Source organism: Tetrao urogallus (assembly GCF_951394365.1).
Source record: "Tetrao urogallus genome assembly, chromosome: 17".
Classification (NCBI taxonomy): Eukaryota; Metazoa; Chordata; class Aves; order Galliformes; family Phasianidae; genus Tetrao; species Tetrao urogallus.
In genome coordinates, this window is record NC_136830.1 from 6,864,300 (window position 1) to 6,890,796 (window position 26,497).

The 26,497-nt window shown below is 54.2% G+C and overlaps 1 protein-coding gene across 1 annotated transcript; it reads left to right on the forward strand.

The window, feature by feature from the left end:
- Nucleotides 1-1,202: 1,202 nt before the first annotated feature.
- Nucleotides 1,203-25,526, forward strand: SGSM1 (small G protein signaling modulator 1; the record flags this gene model as incomplete). Its single annotated transcript, XM_079543947.1, has 24 exons — nt 1,203-1,272; nt 6,567-6,642; nt 10,788-10,950; nt 11,609-11,761; nt 12,288-12,355; nt 12,631-12,776; nt 13,184-13,315; nt 13,817-13,941; nt 15,242-15,309; nt 15,733-15,896; nt 16,304-16,433; nt 18,372-18,510; nt 19,002-19,066; nt 19,411-19,556; nt 19,848-19,976; nt 20,111-20,293; nt 21,436-21,507; nt 21,754-22,335; nt 22,529-22,653; nt 23,724-23,806; nt 23,994-24,103; nt 24,354-24,450; nt 24,802-24,969; nt 25,438-25,526. The coding sequence occupies exons 2-24, from the start codon at nt 6,579-6,581 to the stop codon at nt 25,524-25,526; spliced, it is 3,201 nt and encodes a 1,066-aa protein (XP_079400073.1). The 5' UTR covers nt 1,203-1,272; nt 6,567-6,578.
- Nucleotides 25,527-26,497: the final 971 nt, after the last annotated feature.

The window sequence follows — 26,497 nt, forward strand, 5'->3', positions numbered from 1 at the left end:
GGCCAACCCCATTCTACCCACGCTTTATGAGGTGCTGCTTTATAAGGCTGTGATGCCTTCATTGTGAGTGTTTATTAGCCTGCCTTAATTGCCTGTTCAGCACCGTAGGACATAAATAAAAGACGGGCAGAGCAGCACAGCTGTGTGCCACCTGCATGGGTAAGGCTGGGGTCCCTGGCCCCCCTGGTGCCATCTGCCTTTGTTAGGGCATTTAGCAACAGAATTAATGGCAAAAAACAAACACTGCAGGAGGAAATAGCGTTCCTCTACGACCCGCTACGGCACAGAGATTCTCCCTGTGCAAAAGGCAAATTGCAGGGATGAGTTCTGCATTGCTCTCAGCCTGCAGCTCGCTCGTTCTGCCCCGTGCTAATGTGGTTTGTGGTTAGTGGAAACCGGACTGCTGAGGAGCCAGGATGCTGTTTCTATGGAAATGTCCTGGAACATCAAACGAGGGAGCAGAAAAACAGAAAATATGTTAATAAGAACTGCGAGCCAGGGCTTGCGCTGAACTGTTTGCAATCTTGATTCCAGGCATCTCCGGGTCTCCCGCGAATAGGGCTTTGCTGCTCGTTATCTCCTTCTCGGTGCAGAATGCCAACGGGAGCGCGGTGGGCGGGCACGGCTGTGCGGGGCTGCGTGGGGCTGTGCGGGGAGAGGGCTTTGCCACATGGCCCAGAACACGAGGCACGGCCCCGTCTCCGTGTCACCCAGCCCCGTGGGTCGCTGCCCTGGCGCACACCGGGCCTGGGGCTGCTTGGTGGGAGGATTCCCCAAATGCGGGAGATGATGTGGATGGTGGTGATGGTGATCCTCGGGGAGCCGCGGGAACGGGGCCACGCTGCTCAGGGGACAAACAGCACCGCCGTCCCCACGGAAGGGATGAGCCCTGCGGAGGGCACGGCTCTGCCGGCCGTCATCGCACCGCACCGCACGGCCGGGCCGGGCTCGCACGGGGCCCCGCTCCACCGACGGCCGTCCCCGGGCGGTGCGCTCGGATTGGCGGCGCTCCCGGCCTCGGCTCCACCCCGGCGGGCGCGGTGGGCGGTGCGGACCCGATCGGCCCGGCCCGGCCCTTCGCCACTCTGCGGGCGCTGCGGAGCGCGGCTATGGCGGCGGCCCCGGCGGGTAGGGCAGGGCTGGGATGGGATTGGGGGCGGCGGCGGCGGTGGGTCGGGGGGCTGCGGGGCCGGGCCGCGCTAACGGGGCTCTCCCCTTCTCCCCACAGAAGCGGAGACCCGGCAGCGGTTGCTGCGCACCGTCAAGAAGGAGGTGGGTGCGGGGATGCCGTCCCGCTGCCGTGCCCCGGCCGGTCGTTCCGCTCGTGGGTGCGGGCGCAGCGCCGGGCGGTGCCGCCCTCGGGCAACGGGAACTCGGCGGTCCGGCCGTGCGCCGCGCCGGGCGGTGGGGTTGGGGGGCGGCCGTTCCCCGCGTGGGACACGTTGCGGAGACCCGGTGTGCCACGGAGAACCGAGAGCATCCCTGGCCGCGGGCTGAGCCTGCAGTCCGGCTGTGCCGGGCGCTGGGTGCGTGCGGTGTTCTGTTCGTGAGCATCTGCGTGTATCCACGGTGGGTTCGGGGAAGCGGTGCTTCTCCTGGGAGCGAGCGGGGATGCTGACAGCGCTGCGTTTGTTCATCCAGACCCCTTCCCCACCTTTAATCCCGCGCCGGGCGTGGTGGCGAGCAATGCTACTCGTTGCCTTGACGACAGATATTAAACCAGCGAAAGGCTGTGACATTTCTTTAGCATCGTGGATGAAGCCGACATCTCGTTATTGCCGTCTGCCTGCGGCTCCTCCCGAGGCTGCAGGTGGGGATGGGGCTGCTGGGTGTACGGTTGGAGGAGGAGGACGGAGCTTCTTCTGCAGCCTGCTGGGCCTCAGTGGGCACTACTGATCTCCAGGAGCATCTTCCATGCTGGCAGCCGGTGCTGGGCTTCTCTCTGTGCACACGCTCTCTCTGTCTCTCCAGGGTCCCAATGTTTGAGGAAAGTGCCTAAAGGAGGAGTGCTGAGGGCTGTAATGTGCCCTTCTGGTAGCACAGGAGAGCTGTCTGCTGGCTCTTCATGGATCAGCTGTGCTGCACGGGCGGTTGGTGGATTCAGGTGGAGGTGAAGGAGTGAGGTAGGGCATGGGAAGAGCCTTTCTGTCCTGCTGAAATGCCACCAGCCCATGTGTCACTGTGTGACAACTACATCAGCAGGTGCCTCATAGCTGCCCTATAGGGAGGGCAGTGCTGATGCAGAACAGTTTTCATAAAATCATAGAATGCCTTAAGTTGGAGGGGACCTTAAAGGTCAAGCAGTTCCCATTGCTATGGGCTGGGTGCTCCTCACCAAAACTCAGGCTGCCTTTAATACTCCAGGGATGGAGTGCCCACAGCCTCTCCCCCTGGGCAGTCTCACTGCTCTGGGCTCAGCTGCTGCTTTGCCACGCAGCTGTGCTTGCCCCAGATTTTCTCCCAGCACTGTGCTGCTGCCCTTGGCCCTGCAGGCAGGGCTGTTTGCATGCAGGCACACAGGTGCAGGGGTTCCATGTCAGACCCGTGCTCTGCATTCTTCGCTCTGTTAGGATTTAAAGAAAAAAAAAAAACAACAACCCCAAAACAGGAAATGTGGTTCTGTAGGTTATGTATGGAACTGCAGCTTGGGGTGGTGGGGCGTTCTGTTGCCCATTCTGTGCTTGTTAAGCCCATTTTACACACACTTTTGCTGTTTTATTTTCGTTTTCTTGCCCTTTTTTAGACTGACTTCAGGCTGAGTTGGGAGCCTGTGCAGCCTTTGGAGCAGTGCTAGGAAGTGCCAACTGCAGAAACCCTCCTTTTCTTTTCCCACCCCTTGCATTCTCACCCTTCACACAACTCCATATTCCCATCCCATCACACCAAGCCTGCTTTGCTTGCCCTCAGCTGTGGCGTTTTGGAATCTGATGGTGTTCCCATGTGTCAGTGAGCTCCACTGGGACTGGGAACAGCCACAGAGCACACTGGGGAAGCCACGCCACATCTGTAGCCCTGGGGCAACAGCAGAAGGAACAACAACATCGTGCAGTCAATGCCTGATGAGAGGAGATAGGTAAACAATAGATGGAATTGCCCATAGCATTACAGTGAGCAAATGGACTCCAGCATTTGGTTGTTGCCATGGTTAATGCATTTTTATTTTGAAGAAGTCCTGCTCTGCAGTAGGTTTGTGGATTGCAATGAGTTGGGCTGTCACTATCAGTTTTGTGTGTGTGTGTGCCCATATGGTTATAATAAATCAAACTGATCTTGAAAGCTGCAAAATTGACTGTCTGTCAGCAGGCTGTAGGGGAGAAGTGGCAGGACGGTTTTCAGAGGAATTCTGTTTACTGTTATGCAGGAAAAGTAACATAAATCTTCTCTGGTTTTCTCTTAGAACCTTTATCAGATGGATTCCAACCCCCAAATATCCCAGAATTAATTTTTGACTGAAAATGTGCTTATTGCAACTGAGCTGGAAGGGATGCGTGTGGTCATTGAGACCAGCTCCAGTTGTCAATTGACTTTCAGCCTGCTTGCCAGCTCTTGTCCCATAGCCTTCCACCCATATGGGATGTACTGGTATGTGGCTGGGGTGGGTGCTGCTGTAGCTGCTCTCTGGTTCTGCTGCAGACATAACTACATCAGGCAGTGCCTCCTTCCACCCTCAGGTCAGCTCCTGCTGTGCAGCAGTGCTGTCTGCTTTGTGGCCAAGCACAGCAGCCCCTGAGAGCGGTGCTCCTGCAGGGTGGGTTCCTCCTTTGAGATGTGCACGCATGGCTGTGCTCCCAAATGGCCACGGGGTCCGTGCCAGCTCCTTCATTCAGGTGCACAACAGAAAGTTGTGAATTAATTCCAGGTTATTAAGATTTGAAGAATGGATGGCAGTCGCTGCCAGTGTCCTCGAGGCCAAATTGAAGAAGCGAGGCTTTGTGTGGCTTAGGCAGAAGGAAGATGCAGATGATAAGCTGTGGGTTTGTAATAAAAGAGGGGCTCTCCAGCAGCACGGTCAGCCTGTTTGAAACATCCCTGTGTCAGAAGTAAACAGGAGGCTTTAATGCCTCATTTCTCAATTGCCTGCATTGATCTCTTCTGAAAAGAGTATTACTGACTGCTGGGGGCCATTTTCTCTCCTTTTGAAGATAAAGGCACTGGTGTCTCATCCTCCAGCTGCTCCGGTTGGATTTCCTGCCCGGCACAAGGCAGCTCTGCTCCTCGATTCCTTGTCTGCTCCAGTGCTCAGGGAGATGAGGTCGGTGCTCCTTCCTCTTCCAGCTGCCAGATCTCCATTCTCATGCCACCATACGCCTTGAGCACGTGGCCGTGTCCCATAGCAGCTCAGGGCATGCATGCTTTGTGCAGAGCTGGGCACCAGGGCAAACCTTCAGGATCAGGCACTGAGAACAGAGACACAGCTGAAGTTCCTCCCAAAGCGTTGCGGTGTTGGCTGAGCGCGTGACAGCAGTGCCAACAGATGGCATGGAGGTTTGCATTTGACAAACACCACAGGAATAGCTCCAGCTATAGCGTGAGCTTCTGAGATCTTAAATTAGCGTGGCATGTATGGATTTGTGACTTCAACTTGATGAAGAAAGTCTGCTGCAAAACGCTGCCTGCAAATACAAACTGCTGGGAACGCTCCCCTGTTTTAATACTGTGTCTGTTTCAGTAAGTGATCCCTTAGCACTGTGTAATACCTGAGAAGAGGCTGTGCTGCAGGGACCAACCCTGCATGAGGTATGGGGAACTGCTGCAGAGCTTGAGCAGAGCTTATTCTTGGAATGGGACCTTGATTGAGTGAAGCAGTTAAAGGAATGGTGAGGTCACACCGAGGTCCCCCACTGGATGTGCTGCACCAAGGCTGATGGGGAGATGGGCTTTTTCAGTGCTAGAATTAACTTCCAAGCACGTCATCAGAGCAGCAATGAGAATGAGAAGGTGGCAGCTCGTGAGAGTTTGGCAAAGCAAACATGCAGAAAGCAAACGGAGTTTAGATTGGTGGAGCACTGCCTGCCCTGTGCTCACAGCTGGGAGCAGCATTCTGCTCCCGTGGAGCATCCACAGCGTTCTGGGCTTTACCCACAGCTGCCCCACACATCCCTATGTGGGCAGAGGGGATTGTTTTGTTTGAACGCTCTGTGCTCTGAGGCTCTCGCTCCCAGGGTTTATTCCTCATGCAGCCGCTCACACGTAGCCCTTTGCGTTGGCCAAGTGTCCTTGTTGCAGTGCCCTTCCCACTTCTCTTCCTTTAAATACCTCTGATTTATGTGGCTCAGTGCAGTAACCTCAGTCAATACAGCGTTGTGGGTTCTTCGTCTTTTTTTTTCCCTGCAGTGGGTAATTTTCCACTGTGCTGCATCTCCTGGAAGGGCTTGTTTGTGGGTTGCTGCACTGAGCTGGGTGCCCATCCAGGCTGAGGACCCCTTGTGCCACACAGCAGTGCTGAGCTGATGGCCCCTGCCCTGCAAGCACTGATGGCTGAGCGGTGCAGCCCAGCGGTGGGATGGCAGCTGCCAAATACTTGGATATGCAGCTTCAACCTGAACCTGGCGGCTTGTTTGAAGTTTGGGATTTGGTTATGTACTGTGTGCATTGATTCCCAAGTGTTTCTCCCAGGTTGTGCTTTTCTGGGGTTTAAAATACGGATCCTTCGTTTATGCTTTTGGATGATTCACTCACAGACGGTTCCCCTGATAGTTCCCCATTACAATACTGCAGAAGAAATTTCAGACCTAGAGCATTTCCCTGCTCTATTTGGGGGCTTTGGGGTGTCTCTGGCCTGCCCGTGCCCCCAGCAGGTGGTGACCAAGAGGGTCAGTTGCAGCTTTTGGTCACAGTGAGACTTTTTTCTTAAGCCATTTTCATAAAAGAGCTTACTTTATTGGCCTGCCAGCCGTGCATAACTCGCCTTGATTTTATCCTCCTAAGGAGCTTTAATTCCCCCAACGAGGCCATTAGAAGCTTTTCAGCTGCAAGGTTTGCTTGGCCAGCTCTTGACCTGCCCTTTTTCCTCTTTCTTTTGCCTTTAGAGAGAACATCTCAGTACTCCGAGCTGCTCACACTCCCACCTCTGCCCTGTGAGCCCTTTACCCTACATTTACCCTACGTTTTCTGAAACCAAGGAGTGCAAAGCAGAGTGCTTGGGAGTAGACCTTCAAGATGACCCAGTTCCAAGCCCCTGCCATGGGCTGGGTGCCCCCCACCAGAGCAGGGCTCCATCCATGGCTTTGGGCACCTCTAAGGATGGGGCACCCCCATGGGTTACAATTTATTTTTCTTTCCCTAATTGTGTTCCTGATGTACGACATACGTGACAGCTTCCTTCTGATTAAGTCAGCTGAAATGAGTGCCTGGGATGTGTCGTGAGCAACGCCTGGAAGGCAGCGTGATTGCATTGCCATGCAGAGGAGTTCCTGGTCACAGCTGGTGCTGGCTGATAGCCGACCCTGGCACTGCTGGGGTCCCTGTGTCCCACACAGGCCATCTTGTGCCCACTCCACCCCAGGTCCTGCTCTGATCTGGGGGTGAAGCTCCACAACCCCTCTAAATGTCTGTTTGCTCAACAGGTGAAGCAGATCATGGAGGAGGCGGTGACGAGGAAGTTTGTGCACGAGGATAGCAGCCACATCATCTCCTTCTGTGGTGAGTGCCTGGGGGAGGCATTGCAGTCAAAATGAGGTTGTTCCTGCTGTTCTGAGCCTTCTGTGCAGCTCTGGTTACCATGCACGCTGTACGCCCATCTGCCCCTTGGAGGCGGTCAGTGCTGGATGGGGTGGGTGAATGTCAGAGCTGTGCAGAACCCAATTAGTGTCAGCCTTGATAACAAGGGAGTGCTGCATGCTGTCAGATGGGTGAGTCTGTTGGTGTGTGGGGAGTCCTGGGTCTGGAGCTGGCTCCTCGGTGCTGCTTGGGTGAGGACATTGCTCAGCTTTGTGGTGCGGGTGGGATGCAGCCAGGTGAGGAGCTGTGTGCAGACAGACAGCATTCGTCAGACATGTGCTGTGTGTGTGCCCAGCCGTGTCCTTGTCAAGTGTTTACCCACTCACCCAGAGCTTGAGTGTGCTTTGGCAAGGTGCCTGGTGCCTCCACCTGCCTCTGCCTGCTGCCAGCGGCTGCTGCTTTGGGGAAAAAGCAGTGACCTCTATGGAAGAAGAGCAAGACCCCTGCTGCCTTCCCACCTGGCAGTTGGCTTGCACGACAGCTTTTATAGAATCAGGACCGCTTGAGTTGGAAGGTATCTTTAGAGGCCATCTGCTCCCACTGCCTGCAGTGCACAGGGACACCCATCCATCAGTGCTCATCGCCCTGTCCCCTCACCGTGGCTGTGTGCAGGGATGGGGCACCACCAGCTCTCTGGGCACCCTGTGCAGTGCCTCACCGCCCATACTGTAAACAATTTTGTTTCTTATATTCCTTCTAAATCTCCCCAGGTGTTTTCTAGATGCTTTTTAATCTCTTTATAGTCCCTTCTCTCAGCAGCCTTAGGTGTAATGCAGCAGCAGTTGGCGTTACAATGGATGGTTTGTCAGAGCTGCTGCCCTGCTTGAAGGGAGCTTACAAGCTCCTGCTCCCTTCTAGGAGACCAACTTTTTACAGGGTCTGATGTTGCCAGGACAAGGGGGATAGTGTGAAACTAAAAGGGAGGAGACGTAGGTTTGGCATTATGATGACATTCTTTACTCAGAGGGCAGTGAGGCTCTGGCACAGGCTGCACAAAGTGCTGTGGTGCCCATCCCTGAAGATGCCCTAGGCCATGCATGGGCTCTGGGCAGCCAGCATACAACAGGGGTTGTAGCTGGGGAGGCTTTAAGGTCCTTTCCAACCCAAGTGCTTCTATGGGAGAGCTGCTGCCAAGAGTTGGTGCAGAACCCAGCAGTGTCCTCAGCCTTGCAACGTTCTTTAAAGCAAAAAGTGTGAAGCCCAGGCTTCCCAAAGAGCAAGTAACTCCTCTTAGCTGCATCTCAGCCTTGGGGCTTTCCCACATACGGGGCCATCCTGTGCCCACTGGGTGTGCTGTGACTGTCACTGCTCTGCAGGGCACTCACTGAGCCACGCTCAGCTGTGCTTTGGCACAGCCCACAGCTGGGGCCGCGTGGCTGCTGCTGAGCAAAACGCTGCCGGCAGGGTGCAGAGGGGAAGCAGCCTTCCTCCATGCACAAACTGCTGAAGGGCAGCTTGCTAATTTGGAGCCCGGGAAATAAATGACAGAAGTGATGACGGCTCTGGAAGGAGTTGCTCCGGTAACTCGTTTAGCACCGTTGCCACTGAGTGAGACCAGAGCATCTGTGTGCACACGCACAAAGCAGAAAGAGGAGCGGGCCAGGAGGTCTCCTTTTCTGTTTTGGAGAGCAGAGGCTGCCTTCTTCCTTTTGTCCCAGGCCCTCGGATGGCATACGGCAGGTGATAGGTGGTGGGTCTGTGTGCCTTTGTGTTCTGTCGACTGAAAGGCATCGAAAGAGCAGAGCAGGCTTCAAGGTGTGACTCATTCTCTGTTCTGTGCAGCACGAGGCTCCGCAGCCTGCAATTATTTATAGCCGCCTGCGGCACGGAGCTGAGGCACCCAGGCACCAGGACTTGTTGGTTCCTTCTGGTTCTTATTGATGCCACTGTGCTGCCACTGGGTGGTGGAAGGACCAGGAGCCAGGCTGTGCTGCTCTCTAAATTGGATGCTTTGCTGCAGCTCTCGGTGAGCCGAGGGAGCTTATAAATAACCTCCTCTGCTGACAAGCAGAGCGTGCTCGAGCCTGGCTCTGGCTGAGCAGAGCTGCCCTTTCCTCTGCGGAGAGCTGCCTTCCTCGCAGGGCCCTCCTCATCCTCCCAGCCTTCTGCAGAGCCAACGTACCGCGAAGCCCTTGTGATGAGAGCAGTGGGCAGGCAGCAAAGGGCAGCTGCCCTCACTGGAAGCAGACAAACGCGAGCTGGCACCTGTCATGTTCACGCTGCCCTGGGAGCTGATGGGGGCCGGCGGCAGGGCTGGGGGCTGCCCGTGCCATGGGGCGCATTGTGTGCATCAGTGCTGAGCTCACCTCTGTGCTCAGCCACCGAGCGGGTTGGAAGTGTGCTCAGGAGCTCTGACAGCTCTGCAGTCTTTGGGCGCAGCCAGAGCACCCGTGCCATTCTCTGTGGTAGGTCATGCCCTTGGGGGTGGGCAGAGCGAATGTTAGCAGTGGGGGCAGAAGGAAATAATGAACCGGGCTCCAAGAATGACGAGGTTAGAAAAGAAAACGCTGTTACTCTTCTGTTTAATGTGGGCAAGTTGCACTTAGTTTGTGTGCTCGAGCTTCTGAGCCCTGGGGAGAGCACAGGGAGAGTTTCCCCTGCATAGTCTGCGCTCTCTCAGCAGGAGCAGTGTTTGCAGAGGTTCTGGGTATGGCACTGAGGATGGATGCTGGGTGCTCTGTGCCGCTGTAGTACTTCAGGTGCTCTGTGTGCTGCTCCCTAGCTGGCAGCAGCGCGTGCTGCACTGGCTATGATATGAGCAAGGCAATCTGCTGGCTTTCCTGTGCAAGCACAATTGCTCTGACTTGCTTGCTGGAAACTCAGAGCAGAACTGACTGTGCCAAGCAGGGGCAGCCCAGAGGTTAGGCTCAACGTTCACAGGGCTTTTCTGCTTGTGATTCTGCTTCCAGCTGGCTCCCAACCTACTTGGCAGAGCTGGGTGCCCACTGCTCCACCCTGCACAAGGCTGGGACCTACCTGAACTTCGGGGAGATGCCCCCTGGGCACTGCACAGTGCCTGGGTGTGGGCTCAGGCAGGGAGGGCTGTTTGTATCTGCCACTTATGTTTCAGCCACGTAGTGCAGAATAAATGATGGATGTGGGATGGAATGATTTGGGTGCTTGTCAGGAGGGAGGAGTTGCCTTGCCATTGGCGGTTGGCTCTGCAAACAGTGCTCTGGGACAGGTGGGAAGATCTATGCATGCTGTTTGCGGTGTGTCTGGGCTTCAAGGAAGGTCTGTGCAGGGCTTTATTTAAACACAGGGCACCCATGCAACTGCTCCCAGAGGCTGCTTTGGGTGAGCAGGGCTTGGCTTTCCAAGCGAGAGGTGCATCAGCTGCGGGGAGGCTAGGCATGTTGGCTGTGCAGCATGAAGCAGGGTGCTGACATGTCAGGGAGCTGCTTGGCACAGCCACATCCATCACCCGTGGGGCCAAGAGATTTCTGCAGTGCTTTGATCTGATAGAATAAGTCTGTGTCTGACTCCAGACATCGATCCTGAGCCCTCCCAGGGGGCTCCGGCAGGCACACTGCCAGTGCTGTTGTGTCCATATGCATCCTTCTGTGCAGCTGCTGCCTGAGCAGCAGAGCTGGGTGCCTCAATCCCACTGCTTACAAGGGAGAGCTGAGCTGCCTTCAGCAGAGCCCTTCAAAGTGCCCGGGAGGTGATGCACAGGGGCTTACAGTGACCCTGGATCCACTGCAGCAGGCACTTGCATCTTGGCATACCTGCAGTTCGTGTTTTCTTGAGTCAAACTGCTCCTTTTGCCCAAATTAGCTGAACCAACCTCTTTTTTTTTTTTTTTTTTTTTCAAAACTAAAATAATCTCTCTATACAGTCAGCAGAACTGATAGGCAGAAAGATAGACCATATGAACTGCATGCTGTTTTGGGTAAATAACATCTGGGTACCTTAATCTTCCTTCTGCTGAGACAGGAACAGAATACGACATTGGTTTCCTCTTGGGAAATGTCTCTGCTGTGCAGTGAGGTTATGGATGCAGCAGGGGACAGGCAGTGGTGATGTGGGAGCTCTGCTGCTTCACTAATGAGTTTGCTCTGTTGCAGCTGCTGTGGAAGCGTGTGTCCTGTATGGGCTGAAGCGCAGGGCGGCAGGATTCCTGCGCAGCAACAAAATAGCAGCTCTGTTCATGAAGGTGGGCAAGAGCTTTCCTCCTGCAGAGGAGCTTTGCAAGAAGGTGCAAGACCTGGAGCAGCTCATTGAGAACGCGTAAGGCAACAGCGTGGCTGCTGTCCCACAGGCTGCCTGCATGTTGGCATGAGGGTGCTTAGTTTGAGCGCAGCTGATGATTGCAGTGTCCACCTTGAGTCTCCATAGGACAACTTGCTCTTGCGGTGGAGCAGAGTCCTTCCCTGGGCTTTTAATATCTTGAGTGAACTGCTTGGTTCTCTGGGAGGTGGTGAGTTGTGGTTCTTCCTTTCTCTGCCCTTTGTCTTATGCTGTAGGGGTGGTTACACACTTCAGCTCCTGAGCTGTCAGGGTTTATGGACCAGTGCGTTAAGCCAACTGGAACCCAATCTGGTTTGCTTTACTGTACAGGGCCATAACCTGCAGTAATTCAACCTCTGTTTAAGTGTGGCTTACTCATCCTTGGACAGGACCCAGGGAGATGGATGGAGCAGCCACCTGGGGGCAGGAATCTTTCAGCTGTGCTGAAATCAGCTGCTTTGCTTATGAACTGCTGTACTTGGGCACCAGTGGGAAGCAGTGGGACTCTGCTGGGGCAGAGACTTGTTCTAGGGCGCCTTTAGAGCTGGAAACAGATTTAGGGAGGGCAGTTTTCAGATACAGCTGTGGGCCTTCTGGGATAGGGGATGGCACAGATGAAAGGAGCTGTCTCTGATGTTGTTGCCTTCTGCCTCCACAGACGAAATCAAGTCCAGAGCATCCCAGAGAATGTGCGCAAGATGCCAAAGCTGCCCAACCTGTCTCCTCAGGCCATCAAGCACCTCTGGATCCGCACAGCCCTTTTTGACAAGGTCTTGGATAAAATCGTGCATTACTTAGTGGAGAACAGCAGGTGAGTGCTGGCATCAGCCAATGTTTTAGCCTTGCAGCTTGTTCCAGTCTTGCTGGAGGTGCTGCTGGTTGAGATGCATCCAGGTGGGCTGGAGAAGTCACTCTGTGCCAGTTGTGTCACTTTGTTCCCAGCACAGGGATTCCAGCTGCTGCTGGCCAGCCGTCTGTGCTCCCTAAAAAGGACAGGACATGCTTGCTCTGCTGGTGTTGTGGAGCACGTTGTCCTTGTCTTCTGGGAGCTGTGTGCTGAGGTGTCCTGTGCTGGTAAAGTGGACAGTCCCAGGAAGGTTTTGTTAGTGCACAGTGATGCTCGCATAGTGATGCTTGCATTGTGCTGCAGGAGGGCATCCCCCAGGAATTTCTTAGCTAGTAGGAACAGCCTCTAATAGGCTCCTTACCCTCTCACCATCAGGGAGGGAGACAGACAGAGGAGGGCATTACAGTGCTTTCGAATCTCAGTCTCTGTCATTCAGCTCTTCCAGGGGGCTGAAATGCTACAGCATGCCGCTCTTTTTCATTTCTTCTAGTAAATACTATGAGAAAGAAGCTCTCCTGATGGATCCTGTGGATGGACCGATTCTTGCATCTTTGTTGGGTAACACTTCCCTCTTACCCTGTTCAGTAGCTTACTTCCCAAACCTGAGATGTTGGTTCTGTGATCCCCATTCAGTGAACTTTTTTGTAAGAACCTCAAAAAACTGATCAGCTCTGGATGGGCAGAACCACTTCTGAGTTCTTTGCTGCTCTCACGTGGTGCAGCAATGTGTGCTGAGCCCTGTGCTTACGCTGCTCGGGGATGCTGGGCTTCGGTGACCTGAGCAGTGGAATAACACTGATGACTTCCTCGTGTCTGTGTTTTTCTTTGTGCAGTGGGGCCCTGCGCTCTGGAGTACACCAAGATGAAGACAGCTGACCACTTCTGGACAGACCCTTCTGCTGATGAGTTGGTGCAGCGGCACCGCATCCACAGCTCACACTGCCGCCAGGACTCGCCCACCAAGCGCCCGGCACTCTGTGTGAGTGGATGTGGGGCAGCCCCACAGCTCCCTCTCTGATGATACAGGGTGGAAACGTGAAGATAATTCACATCATCAAGCCAGGAGTTCTGTCAATGTGGGCTGTGGAGATTGTGGGCGTGCTGGACCAATGTGGCATTGCATCGTTGGGTCTCTTTGGGAGCAGCGTGGATGAGCTGTAAGAGAAGGCAGCTGTAGTCTAGTTTACTGCATACAGAGCACACTGCTGGGGCTTCTGTGAGTTGAGTCGAGCTTGGCCAGAGCCAGGAATCCTCTTGGAGGATGCGCAGGGAGGGAGATCTATCAGGGAGTTTCACGAGTGAGGAGGGAATGAGCTTTCAAGAAAAGCTGTTAGAAACGAGGAGGTGTCCACGCTCAGCTCCCCTCTGTTGGTGGATCTCTTCCAGATTCAGAAGAGGCATTCGAGTGGCAGCATGGATGACCGGCCGTCGCTGTCTGCCAGGGACTACGTGGAGTCCCTGCACCAGAACTCCCGAGCCACGCTCCTCTACGGCAAAAACAACGTCCTGGTGCAGCCAGTGAGTACTGAGTGGGGCGAACGCTGCCCTCCTGCCCCACCACATGGCTCTGCCCCATGTTGCTCTGTGATGGGAAGGGGGACAGACTCATTTCTTGTCTGGGAAGACGGTGATTGAACTGTCTTTGTGATACAAATCCTTCCAACCAAATGGAAGAGTTTTGGCTAGAAGCAGGCTTCTTTCCCTGCCCTCTATTAATGGGAGGCTGCAAAAAACCCTCTTCCTGTCTCTTTTTGCTTACTATATTCTAAGAAATGAAGTTAAAACTGCTTAGGCAAGGCCGTCAGGCTTGTCCCATCTGGGTTCTCAGCGCTTTTCCAAGCCTAAGGTGTCCTGCTGTCTGCTGGGCTTTTTGTAGGCCCACTGTAGCTCCTTGCTCTTGGTGGGCAGACTGTGCTCCAGGTGTGGGTCAGCCCTGGAAGGCACGAGGTGGTGGTTCTTGCTTCTGGTGCCATCCAGGCTGCTCTCAACTCTCTCTCTCTCTGCATTTCCCTTCTCAAGAGAGATGATATGGAGGCCATCCCAGGCTATTTGTCCCTTCACCAAACTGCTGACATCATGGCACTGAAGTGGACCCCCAACCAGCTGATGAATGGCTCCGTGGGGGATCTGGACTACGAGAAGAGGTGACTCGACTTCTCAGTGTGCTCAAACGGGGCAGAAGGGCCAAAGGTTCCCATGGGTTTTGTGGTGGTGGGGGATGCTGTGGATGCAGCCCATCTCTGCTGGGAATGTTCAGCAAGGTAACTGGAGAAGGTTCTAAAAGATGCCCAGCGGTGTGATTTGTCATTCTCCTCTGTTGCTGGTTAAACTGGGAAAGTGAGAAGCTCCTAAATAAGGAGGGGTATCTGCAGACATGATCAGTTCCTGGATAATAATGGAAAGGGTAACAGAGTGGGTTCCATTTTGTAGTGCTGTCTCAGCTGATCCTCGGTGCAGGTGTTCCAAATCCCTCCGATTTAACAGAGCCCTTGGGGTTCATTCCTCCAGCTGAGGACTGCTCAGGAGACAAACACATGAGCTGAGCAGCACATTACCATGCCCTTTGCCTGAGGTTGCATTATGGGCTGCTGGCATTTCTCCTGATAGCTGCATTCTTTTAACTTAACTGCTGAGTCATGGCAGGTCCCAGTTTGCCTCTAAGGAAAAGAAAAAAACAGACAACAAAAACAAAACAAAGCAAATCCTCCAGGAAAGCTGCAGCATTTAGAACATCCTTCCTTTGTCCTGGGGTAAAGATCTTCAACAAAACTTGCTGACAGTTTTGTTTATTCTCAATTCTAGCATTCTGGGTTTTGTTTACCTCTGTTCTTTTCATCTCCTCTTTCTTCTTGGCACCTGGGCCATTCCCTTATACCTGGTACCTTCCCCCTAAAATGCTGTTTCCATCTCAACACTACTTTTCTGGGTTTTTGACTCGGGCATCAGCCTAAGCTCTGATACTTCCCAGTGTCCAGATGTGGCCACGGAGGAGAGGAGTCAGATGGCAAAGCATGAACCTACAAGAAGTGACTTCTTACCTTCCATGTGTTTTATGAGCCGTACTTTAACACCTTCATTTGAAGCACTATGTTGGTAAAGTGACAGATGAACCAAATCCATTTTCAGCTTTGAAACAGCACAGGTTGCTGGGGTTTATTTCCATTCCCTTGGGTACAGGGGCTGGGCAGAACTGTGGCCCAGGCTTGAGCTGCACTGTTCTGGGCTGGATTTGCCCTCACTGAGCAGCAGGGGCAGTAATTGGTTCTGGAAGGAAGCTGCCTCTTCCTCTGTGGCCTGGTGGCACTCACACTGCTGCTGGGACTCGTCTTTTCTGTAGCTTCCCCCAGTGTCAGGATAGCTGGAGGCAGGATTTGGAGCTGCAGTGAAGAGAAGCAGAGCCTGATGCATGCCTGAACTAAAGCTTGCTCTCTTTCTCTGTTCCAGTGTGTACTGGGACTATGCCATGACTATTCGCCTGGAGGAGATCGTCTATTTGCACTGCCACCAGCAAGGTAAGGCCAGAGCAGGGGCTGCTGGGGCTGCTATCACCTTGGCATTGGCACACTGAGATGTGCCTGTGTGGGGATGGAATGTTTCCATTCAGCTCCAGGGCAGACGTCAGGAGCTCTGGGTGGTCGCTGCTCTGTAAATGCTTCTAGGAAATCCTTTAAATCAGGTCCTGGCTGTGGTGCTTGGCTGGAGAGGACTCCCTCTAGAGCAGTGCTCTGTGGTTTCGAGGGTTTGATCTCCCAGGCAGCGTTTCTCCAGGGCTTGCAATGGACCTAGGAAAGAATCCAAGCGAGGATTGAAAAATCTTTGTTTTGCATGCCAGAAAGACAATTCCCTGAGCTTTCTTGCCTGCCTTCTGCATTTTTGGCTGGTCATGTTTCCCTCATTCATGTGCGTCTTCTCTCTGCTGTCCCTGTTGCTAATAGTAGACAGCGGTGGAACGGTTGTCTTGGTGAGCCAGGATGGGATCCAGAGGCCTCCGCTGCGTTTCCCCAGAGGAGGGCACTTGCTGCAGTTCCTGTCCTGCCTGGAGAACGGCCTCCTGCCCCACGGGCAGCTGGACCCACCGCTCTGGTCCCAGCGGGGAAAGGTAGGCGCACAGAGCTGGGCTTCTTCCCTGAACCCGTGCTTGGGGGGGTTTCCTGCTGGCCGGCCCCTTGGGATGTGTCTCAGAGCAGCTCTGCTGCCCGGTGTGACTGAAGGCTGCATTTCAAACAGCACCCCATGCACCCTCCTCAGTCAAACCAGTAAAAGCGGGATGTGTTGGTCTGGTTCTCGTGGACCTTGCCAATGCAGTGCTGTGTGCGTAGAAGGGATGCGTAGATATGTGTTCTCTGCGTAATCCAAAGCTTGATCCAAAGACTGCTCCAGCACAGAGAACATGCAGGCATCCCCCAGGCTAACAGAGTGCTCTGGCTGGGCAGCAGGTCGGCAGCGAGGCAGCATCGCACTGCCCTGCACGGTGGGGCTTTGTGAAGAGCAGGTTTTGTTCTGTAGGGGAAGGTGTTTCCCAGGCTGAGGAAACGAAGTCCCCAGGGCTCCTCCGAGTCTGCGTCTGACAAGGAAGATGACGAAGCCACAGATTATGTTTTCAGAATAATCTACCCGGGGACACAGTCTGAATTTGGTGAGTGCGTTGGCAGGGAGCGTTTTGGGTGGGTTATACCTGGTGTATGAGCGAGTGCTGGTGGGCACACAGTGCAAATCACACCAGGGAGGAGTTCCAGAGGAACAGGCTTTGCTTGTAGCGTTTAATTAATTGTCATGTGTTTTTATACCTTCCACTCGCCATGGAAAGCTTAGTTTCTGCAGTCCTGCATGTTATTTCAGCAGCAGGCTTCCCTTTGGTCGTGTTTTCTTCCTCCTTCCAGGAAATGGGTGTCTGAATGGGGTCATTTTTCATCATGACACGACCACAGGGCCGATTCTCCTCTTGCTCCCACCAGGCCAAGTGCTGGTGCTGTGTTGCATCCAGCCGTTTTCCTTCCAGCACACAGGGCAGAGGCAGCAGATCTCTGTGTGCTGCCAGGCTTGGCCCACCTGCCTTCACCTCCACACACCCCCAGCAGGGAGGGGAATGCTGCTGGAGTCACCAGACCAGAAACCTCTCTCTTGATGTCCAGCTGTGAAGGATCAGAACAGTGTGCTTGGCTGCAGTGCTGTGCATTTGTCTTCACTGTTCTGTAGCAGAACACCTTCATGGGTCTCTGGAAGCATCATAGATGGCTTTGTGAAGGGGAGAAACAAAAATGTAACAGAAAGCTATGAAATTTGATCAAAATCTCGTTCCATACTTTTGAGGCTAGCAGGGGGCAGTCGTATCTCCTGCCTCATCCCTGCAGATGATGAGCTTTTTCTGCCTTTGGCTGACTAACACAACCCAGTGAGTCAGATAAAAATCAAATTGAGGTTAAAATAGCTGATAGCTGGAGCTTCCTTTTGATCTACCCCTTAAAATTCTATGCTGGGGGCCAAATTTTCTGTTAAATGAGTTGTTGCTATCACCTCAGATGGCGTCATCAGTCTGTGCACTTCCTACAGATTTTCCCAGAGGGAAGTGGAACTGCATCAGTTCTTTCTCCTCTGCAAATTCTTTCCTGCTTTCATTTGTGCCCCTGTCCTGTCTCTGTGTCTCTAGTTACCATTAATGGTCATTTCCATCCATTCCTTGCGTCTGTGATCTCCATCACTGCTGGGAGAGGGAAGGTGGTGAGGACTCCAGCTGCAAGCAAGGCGGTGGTGATCCACAAATGGTCTCCAGTTCTCTCCACTGTGCCCCAGCCCCCCCTGGCAGCTCGGGGAGCAGCTCAGCATCAGTGTAATGCAGCTGTCGTCATGTCTGTGCGATGCTCGCTGTGTTGTCACTTGGCAATTCCTGCAGAAGTGTTCTGTGTCACTGACCCATCAGCTCCTGCTCAGTGTGATGGAAAGGGAGAAGGCTTTAACTGGAGTATTTCAGTTTCTTACCCATACTGAAGGGCAGGGGCTGCTCAAGCTCCCAGCTTGCAGAATTGAGGCCATTGCCGTAGCAGTTCTGAGTTTAAGCAGGAATTTAACAAATGACAACAAGAGCTGCTGAGCGCTCCTGCTGTTTCCCTCATCAAGATGTTCATCTCCTGCCTTGTGATTTGGATGTTCCTGTCTTTCCCTGGAGTCTGGATGGGGTTCTGGTGTTGTAGAGATGAAGGCTTTTCCCTTCCAGTGATCCACTCCTCCTGGGGCAATGGTAGTTTTCAATCATGTTTTTTCTCATCTTTGTGACAGCCTGTTGTCCCTGGTCTCCCTGTGATGAGGTTTGCTTTCTGCCTCAGTCAGCACTGGGTTTAAGATGAGCTTGCTGAAGGCACTGCGTTAATTAGCAGATGGTTCTATTGCTCTCTCTCATCAGTGCTCTTTGTTTCCTTCCCTTTCTCCTGAGCTCACCACTGCTGTGATCACCTGCTGCAGGCCTTGCCTGCCTGCTGGAGTCTCCTTGGGATGCAAATTGGGTGCTGCAGCTGCTGATCCTCTGTCAGCCCGACCTCAGGGCAGTGCCTGTGTCTGACTCCTCTCTCTGCCTTCACAGTGCCCCAGGACCTGATGGATACCCAGGGCCCTGGCCTCCCTCCCATATGGCAGCCCAGCACCCGCAAGTCCTCCTGCTCCTCCTGCTCACAGAGCGGCTCCTCTGACAGTGCGCCGGCCAACGGCTGCAGCCATGAGAGGTAGGAGGGCTGTGCTGCTCACTTGGGGAAATAGGAGGAAGTTTTTCACTCAGAGGGTGGTGAGGCACTGGCACAGGTTGCCCAAGGAGGCTGTGGATGCCCCATCCCTGCAGGCATTCGAGGCCAGGCTGGATGTGGCTCTGGGCAGCCTGGTCTGCTGGTTGGCGACCTGCACACAGCAGGGGGTTGGAACTGGATGAGCATTGTGGATCTTTTCAACTCAGGCCATTCTATGATTCTATCAAATAAGGTTGGATACAGTAGGGCTTGTAGCTCAGATTCAGTGGATAGCCAAACAAGAGCAGCTGTGCTGTAGGGGCTCTTCCAGCTGCTCTATGGCTGTGCCCTGGGTGCAAGAATGCTGCTCCCACGCTGAGCAGAGCTCCCGAGGTGCATCAGTGAAGGCAAAGCTGGAACAGTCAGATCCAAGCAGGAGGGTGAGGGCATGGGAACATTTCCTCCCCTCGCATCTGGTTTGTTTTTGTTGGCAGAGCTCCTCTGAAGCTCCTGTGTGACAATATGAAGTACCAGATCCTCTCCCGAGCTTTCTATGGCTGTGAGTACTTGCTGCATCTGTGGTGCCTTAGGACATATGCTGGGCAAGGGACAAGGTTCTGGGCTCAGGGCAGAGTGGTGCTGAGGCAGCAGGATGGTGGAGACCAGGATCAGCCTGTTGCATGTATGGCTCCATGTTCACGTGCTCAGGATTGGGAGCAGACAGCTGAATTCTGGTCTGAAGGTCAGCCTGCATCCCAGCGAGCATCAGGGCTGGTGGGAAAAGACAACGATATGCCAGCTTGTCCCAGCAGGCTTGAGAAGATCTCCAAGGACTGATCAGGGCTGTCCCCAGCCCTTCATCCTTAGTTCCCCAGGGTGAGTTTTTGCTTCTGCCTGTTGCAGGGCTGGCCTACTGCAGACACCTCTCCACGGTGCGAACCCATCTCTCTGCACTGGTTAACCACAGCATCGTGTCTCCCGACGTGCCCTGCAGTGCTAGCTCAGGACTGACTGTGGACATATGGCAGAAATACCTGGAGGACAGCACGGTAGGGCCAGTGCTGCCAAGACACTCTCCTGAGACACAGTGGCACGCTGGTACCCTCGGGTAGCTTTGGTGGGCTACTTGTGGTGAGCCAGTAGTTCCCAAAATACCCATCTGCAGGGGCTTCTGGATGTGCTTAAGCCCAAGTGGGGATCTGAGAGGGCTCTTGCAGTGGGTGAGCATGTGGTGGTCAGCATCTTGGCACTGCTCTGGGTGCTGGAGGTGGCCAGGTTGGGGTGGTGCTTGCATCCACAGTCCTGCCTGTGTCTGTGCTGACGTGGGGCTCTTCACACAGAGTTATGAGGACCAGGAGCTGCTGCGGCTGATCTACTACGGTGGGATCCAGCACGAGATCAGGAAGGCTGTCTGGCCCTTCCTTTTGGGCCATTATCAGTTTGGGATGACAGAAGCGGAAAGGAAGGAGGTTGGTATGAGCGTGCTGCCAGCTCTGCAGCCTGGTGCACTGCATTGGTGTGCCTGCGGTGATTCCCAGCTCCAAGCATCCACGTGCCTGCCAGAGCCCACGCCATTCAGAGACCCTTTGTCCCACTGCTGCAGGCTGATGACCAGATCCGCACCTGCTACGAGCACACCATGGCAGAGTGGCTGGGCTGTGAGGCCATCGTCCGGCAGAGGGAGAAGGAGTCTCACGCAGCAGCTCTGGCCAAGTGCTCCTCTGGGGCCAGCTTGGATTCCCACATCCAGAGGATGATGCACAGGGACTCAACGATCAGCAACGAGGTGAGAGTGCGGAGGCTCAAGAAGGCTGTCAGCATGCTGCAGGGCAATGGGAGCTTGCAGCCAGTGGGTCCCGGCAGAGGGCAGCAGCCCCAGTCCTGTGGAGCATCCCTTGGTGTTCCTGGGGTCTGTGTGATGCAGGAGAAGGGCAGGGAGGGCTCTGTGCCAGGGGTGACACGGAGGAGGAGTGGGCTGTGGGTTGGCACTGCCGCGGCTCTGCGAATCGTTCCCATCCTTGTAGCATCTCCGCTGTGGTTCTGGCTTTGTGCTCACTGCCTGTATGGGGAACGTGTGCTGGGAGGGGAGCTGGCTGTTAATACATGCCAAAATTCACCCTTTTCCCCTCTTAACGTGAAATTTCCTGCTGTAAAACGTTCCCATGGTAATGGAGGAAAGCTGTCGCCCTTCCTCTCTCTGCCGGAGTCCCACAATGTTAGGGTGGGTACAGCTTCTGCTGCTGCTCTGAAAGCAGTGTGCTTTCTTAAAACCCCCATTGTTTCGGTGTGATGTCATTGCCATGCTCTGTACACCCAGATCTGCGTGCAGCAGCTGAGGGCTCCAGAGGAGGCTCAGGGGGAACCTGTGGGGCAAAGCCCTGAGCTGCTCGATGCAGAGCCCAGCGTGTCCTTCTGTGCTTCAGCTGGGAGGCAGAGAATGGTGCCGTTGGCTTCTGGAGGTGCTGCCTGGATGGAATCTGGCTTAAGACATCAATACTTGTCCTTTTCTTAAAGGAAAACAAGCATTAATATGCTTCGAGGGATTGTTTTATAGCCCGTGACTTCATCGTTTATGTAAACTGAGACGCTTTGCTGCCAAATTAGGACAGAGATTAGTAGAAATCTGCACTCTGAGGAGACAGCATGACCTCTGTGAAGGCCCGAAGAGAGCAGTTCAATTCAGACCCAAACACACAGCCCTTGAACCGCTGTGTTGGCTCGGTTGTTGGCTTGTGAAAGGCTGAGGCCAGGTGGGACAGATCAGCAGAGCTGATCTGACATAGTTCAAAGAGGAGAATTTATTGCGTGCATTTTTACCTCCCTCTTTACATGCAGAAGTGCCCACCTCTGGCAGCGTGGTGCAAATGTGTCCCCTCCTCCCAGACCCAGTGCCCTTTGCTATTTCAGTGCTTTCTCTCCCCCTTGCAGTCCTCGCAGAGCTGCAGCTCCGGCCGACAGAATCACGTCCGGCTGCAAAGCGACTCCAGCTCCAGCACGCAGGTGAGCAGCAGACCTCACACAGGAGGGCGTTTGGCTGCTCCATGTGTTAGTAACGTGTTGAATCAGTGGGTTTAAATGACATTCTGCCCCATAGATTGCACTGAGTAAAGTGTAGTTCTTGGGAGTTGGGGGACTGGGTTATGCAAAGGCAAGCACTGATCTGCCAAGGGCAAACAGGGAGCCTGAGGGTGAGGACATCTCCGGGGGGGTTGTCCCATCCCTATGCCCAGGAATTCCCTCATGCAGGTGTTTGAGTCAGTTGATGAGGTGGAGCAGACGGAAGCAGACACTCAGCTTGAAGATGGCAAACAAAGCAAGATCCCCAATGGGACCGTCCCCAACGGCACGTGTTCCCCTGATTCGGGTCACCCCTCTTCCCAGAACTTCTCCATCACTTCGGGCTTCTCGGAGCGCAGCTTCAGCAATGAGGACAGCGCTCTGGAGACCACCAAGTCCTCAGCCAGCTCACAGGGGAGGGCAGGCGGCTCAGAGCCGGCTCCGCAGGACCTGGATGGAGCCCTGCAGGAGGAAAAGCTGCAGGGCCAGGACAGCCTGGAAGGCGAATTTCCCGCTGGTGGAGGCATGGACTTCATTTCTGTGGCTGAGAGCTCGGCGGCGGTCCTGCGTGCTTGTGATGCTGTGGCACTGACAGTGGTGGAGAGCTGGGCAGACAGCGAAGCTGAAAAGCAAAGCTTGGTGGAGAGTGAGGATAACCTCTCTGAGGAACCAGAGATGGAGAGCTTGTACCCGCAGCTGGACTCGCTGGCTGTGGCTGATCTGGCCAACAGCGAAGCATCTCCCGTCTCCTCAACAGGTGTCACCTACTCTGTAAGTATTGGTCACTGCTGGCTTTCCTTGTGAGCCTCACACCATTTACCTGCAGTCGCCCCGTGCTGATCCAGCAGCTGTGTGCACAGGGGCTGTCCAGCTTCTGCCCCAAACTGCCACGTTGCTCCTTTGCATTTACACCTTCTGTTGTTTCTTCTTTGCAAACAAATCAATTTGGGCACTGTTTTGGCAGCCGGAGCTGCTGGACATGTACACGGTGAACCTGCATCGCATCGAGAAGGACGTGCAGCGGTGCGACCGCAACTACTGGTACTTCACCCCCACCAACCTGGAGAAGCTCCGCAACATCATGTGCAGGTGGGAGCTGGGTTGGGGGGTGGCCAGGCTGTGTGGGGTGCTGGGCAGGCTGTGAGCGCAGCCTGGGCCAAACTGAGGGCTCCCTGGGGCTGCCCGTGTGTGTGAATGCAGCCCAGCCCACCTGCTCTGGGGAATGAACCAGGAAAATTAAGCGTGAGGATCAGCCCACAAAACTCTGGTGCTAATGAGGAGTACCTGAAACAACGCAGTGGTTCGTGCCCACGCAAGGAGGCAGGAGTACCTGGGTGTGTTTCTGATTCTCTTTGCTTATCCCTGTGACTAAGAGGTTGCTGTGTGACATTCACCGACTCAGAGCAGCTCCAGCTCAGCTGCTGTGGCTGCTGCAGGGGCAGTGGAGGCTAAAACATTGTTAGTCATATTGCAAATATGAGGAGAAGCTGCTGTTTCATTGGAGCTGTCGCTTTATCTGGCAGCCAGAGCTGGAGATCTGTGCTGAGATGAGACTTGCGATGCAGCAGGATTTGGAAGACTAGGGGGCAGGGTGGAAAGGATTGTTTCTCTGTGCCAGCAGTGGATCGGAATCCTTTCTGAACACATTTTGTCTTGCTACCAAATATGGGAAGATATCTCTGCAGGGCTGATTGCTTCCTGGGATGCTCGGCCCAGGGAAGCAGAGCAGGCTGTGTCCCCTTGGCGTTCCCCCAGCCAAGGGGATGAATCAAGGGGCAGGGTGAGAATGGGAGATAAGTGCACGAACTCTGCCCTTTGCCCAGGCACTGCATCTTGCTGTGCTTTCTGCTTTCACTTTTCCCTGCACCTGTTCCCCATGCAGCAATCTTTGCACGGTGTTGATCTAGTGCTGTACCATGCATGACTTCCCTGAAAGTCTCTACGGGAACTTAATCATTTACAGGCCAGCTGCAAGGGAGCAGAGCATGGGTGTAATGGAACAAACATGTCTGATATGCCCCAACTGCCCGCGCCCATGGGCTGGTGGCAGCTTGCAGAGCATGCCAGCATGTGAAGAATGAAGGCAGGGCACACGCCAGCAGGCAGTGGCACTGGTGTATGGGGTAGGGGCTGATGCTGCCTTTCCTTCTCCCTCCCAGCTACATCTGGCAGCACATTGAGGTTGGCTACGTGCAGGGGATGTGCGACCTGCTGGCTCCTCTCCTGGTCATCCTGGATGACGGTGAGTGGTGGGCTCTGCCCCCTCCCCAGCACTGGTGGGGGTGTGAGAGGGTCTGCCTAACAGAGGGTTACCCCTGCTGTGCCTCCCTGGCTCTGTGTGTGTGGCGTGGAAGCAATGCTCCTTTCCCTGCATGGGGCAGCTGTGGTGACATGCATGGCAACAGTGACCATCTCTCCTCCCTGTGCAGAGGCCCTGGCTTTCAGCTGTTTCACTGAGCTCATGAAAAGGATGAATCAGAATTTCCCCCACGGCGGAGCCATGGACACTCACTTTGCCAACATGAGATCTCTGATCCAGGTAGGGTGGTCCTGGCTTGGGTTCGACAGCCTCTTCTGTTCTGGGGATGGGGACTGAGAAGGGGCTGCTGTGGGGGGCAGGAGAGGAGCAGGGGGTGCTGTAAGGAGAGCCTGGGAATAACCTGTGTCAGGGCTGCAAAGGAGGGTGAAGGTGTGAAACAGAGATATGGGAGGAGAGCGATGGGAGCAGGGAGAGCATCGCTGGTGTCTCTGGTGTGCACTGATGGATTTCCTTTGGCTTTTCTTGGCAGATTTTGGACTCTGAGCTCTTTGAGCTGATGCACCAGAATGGTGATTACACCCATTTCTACTTCTGCTACCGATGGTTTCTCCTGGACTTCAAGAGAGGTGTGTGCAGGGAGAGGGACAGCTGAGACCAGTGAAGGGAGGTTGAAAGCAGGGTTTGCCGTGTGTTCCTGTTTTGCTTCTCCCTGCTGGGATTGTGGCTGATTTTTCTGTCTAGATCAGAACCTGTTGCTCCAGAGTTGCTGGTGAGCCTCCAGCAGGTTTATGTCCTGCAGTCTGTCCCACCTGCTGCAGGCCAGAATGTTTGTCTCTGCGATGACTGACTTGTTCTTTGGAACAGGTTGTTGTGGCAAGAAGCCACCAGCACATCTTCTGCAGTGAATGCTGCTGTGAGTCAGGCTGATGGAAGCCTGTGGCTGATGTGTGACAGTTGGGCTTTTCCTCTCCTAACAGAGCTGGTGTATGACGATGTGTTCGCCGTCTGGGAGACCATCTGGGCAGCTGCACACGTTTCCTCTGCACACTATGTGCTCTTCATAGCTCTGGCTTTGGTGGAAATGTACCGGGACATCATCTTGGAGAACAACATGGATTTTACAGACATCATCAAGTTTTTCAATGGTATGGTTTGTATTCTGTTAGGATGAATTTGTGGGAGCTGCTCAGAGGTAGGCAACACGTCTGGCTGACTGTAGACAGTCATGTCCTGACTGCACTGGTAAATGTTGAAAAAGAACAGTGTATGTTGTGTGAGGCTGATATTTGGAACGTGGTGGTAAAGGGATCACTTGCTTCTGAGGAGTTCAGACAGTGCCTGGGGAGCCATCCTTGGCCACAGCCTGCATTACCTGTGCTTGAAGGCAGCTGTGAGCATAGGTTGTGCTTCCTGCAGGCTCACAGTGAGGTGAGCTCTTTAATAATGGCCCTTCAGAGTCAGGAGTCCACAAGAGCTGGTGCCTGGGAACTTGGCTGTGAATTTACAGCTGCCGCCTGGAGCTTGGCTGTGGGGCAGAAGAGGACCTGGGGGTCCTCAAATTGCTGGGCACTTGGGTGTAGCCTCTGTGTGGGTTCCTTCTGTCTGTGTTCCAGAAATGGCCGAGCGGCACAACACCAAGCAGATCTTGAAGCTGGCTCGAGACCTTGTGTACAAAGTGCAGACTCTGATCGAGAACAAGTGAAGGACCTGGGGAAGACGAGGCATCCAGACAGAGAGCTGGGACTCCCCTCCAATGCTTCCTCTCCCTTTTTCTTGACGTGCCACACCAGTGGAAGTGAGGTAGTTGGCCACACGCTGCTGTCTGAACTGGCAGTACCCATCGCTCTGCAAGTGCTGTGCTCAGTGTTAGGGCCGGGGGCTCCGGTTCAGATCTGCACAGCGTTCTCCAATGACTTAACCAAAGATCTGTACAATTGTGTTGCATTGCTAGGGACTTGTTTTGGAGGTAGGGCCCGGCAGCCGCTTCCTGGCCCTGCTGCAGTGAAGGTGCAGCACTTGGTTACCACCCCAACTGCAGAAGCAGTTGCCAGCATCCCAGGTCAGCGCTGGGGATCTGGGAGAGCAGGGCTGCCAGACCCAGGCTCTGCAGCCTTTGTTTTGAGGAAATAAAGCTGCTTCCTTCCATGGCCATTACCCATGGTGTGGAGAATGCAGCCAGCCCTGCGAGCCCAGGCAAGACAGGGATGCTGCCAGCACTCAGTTTCTTACTAACATCTGAGGTTCTGCCAGTAGCAGAGAGGGACTTCGATCACAGAAATTCCTCTTCTTTTGATCTCGTCCCTTGATGCATAGCATCCCCTTTAGTATTTTTAGGGCTCTGCTCTCCCTTGGATTTTTACATTGTTTGTTACTATGGTATCTGAGCACACAAGAGTTTTGTCTGCAGATGGATTTTTGGAAGAGCTCCAAATTCAGCATTGGGTTTCTCTTTCAAAATTCAGCCTCTGTAATGCCTCTGAACACCGAGATCTGCTCCTGGCCTTGTCTGGGATCTCCAGACACCAGGTTTTTGTACCTGCCTTATTCTAGCTGCTTGTGTTAGGGGTCTGCTCTCCTGCCCGTCCTTCTGCAACCCACATTAGGGGAGAGCTCCTTGAAAGGCAAGTGGGAGCTCCTGACCTAGTGGCTGTCCTGACTCCCCTCTGAAGGTGC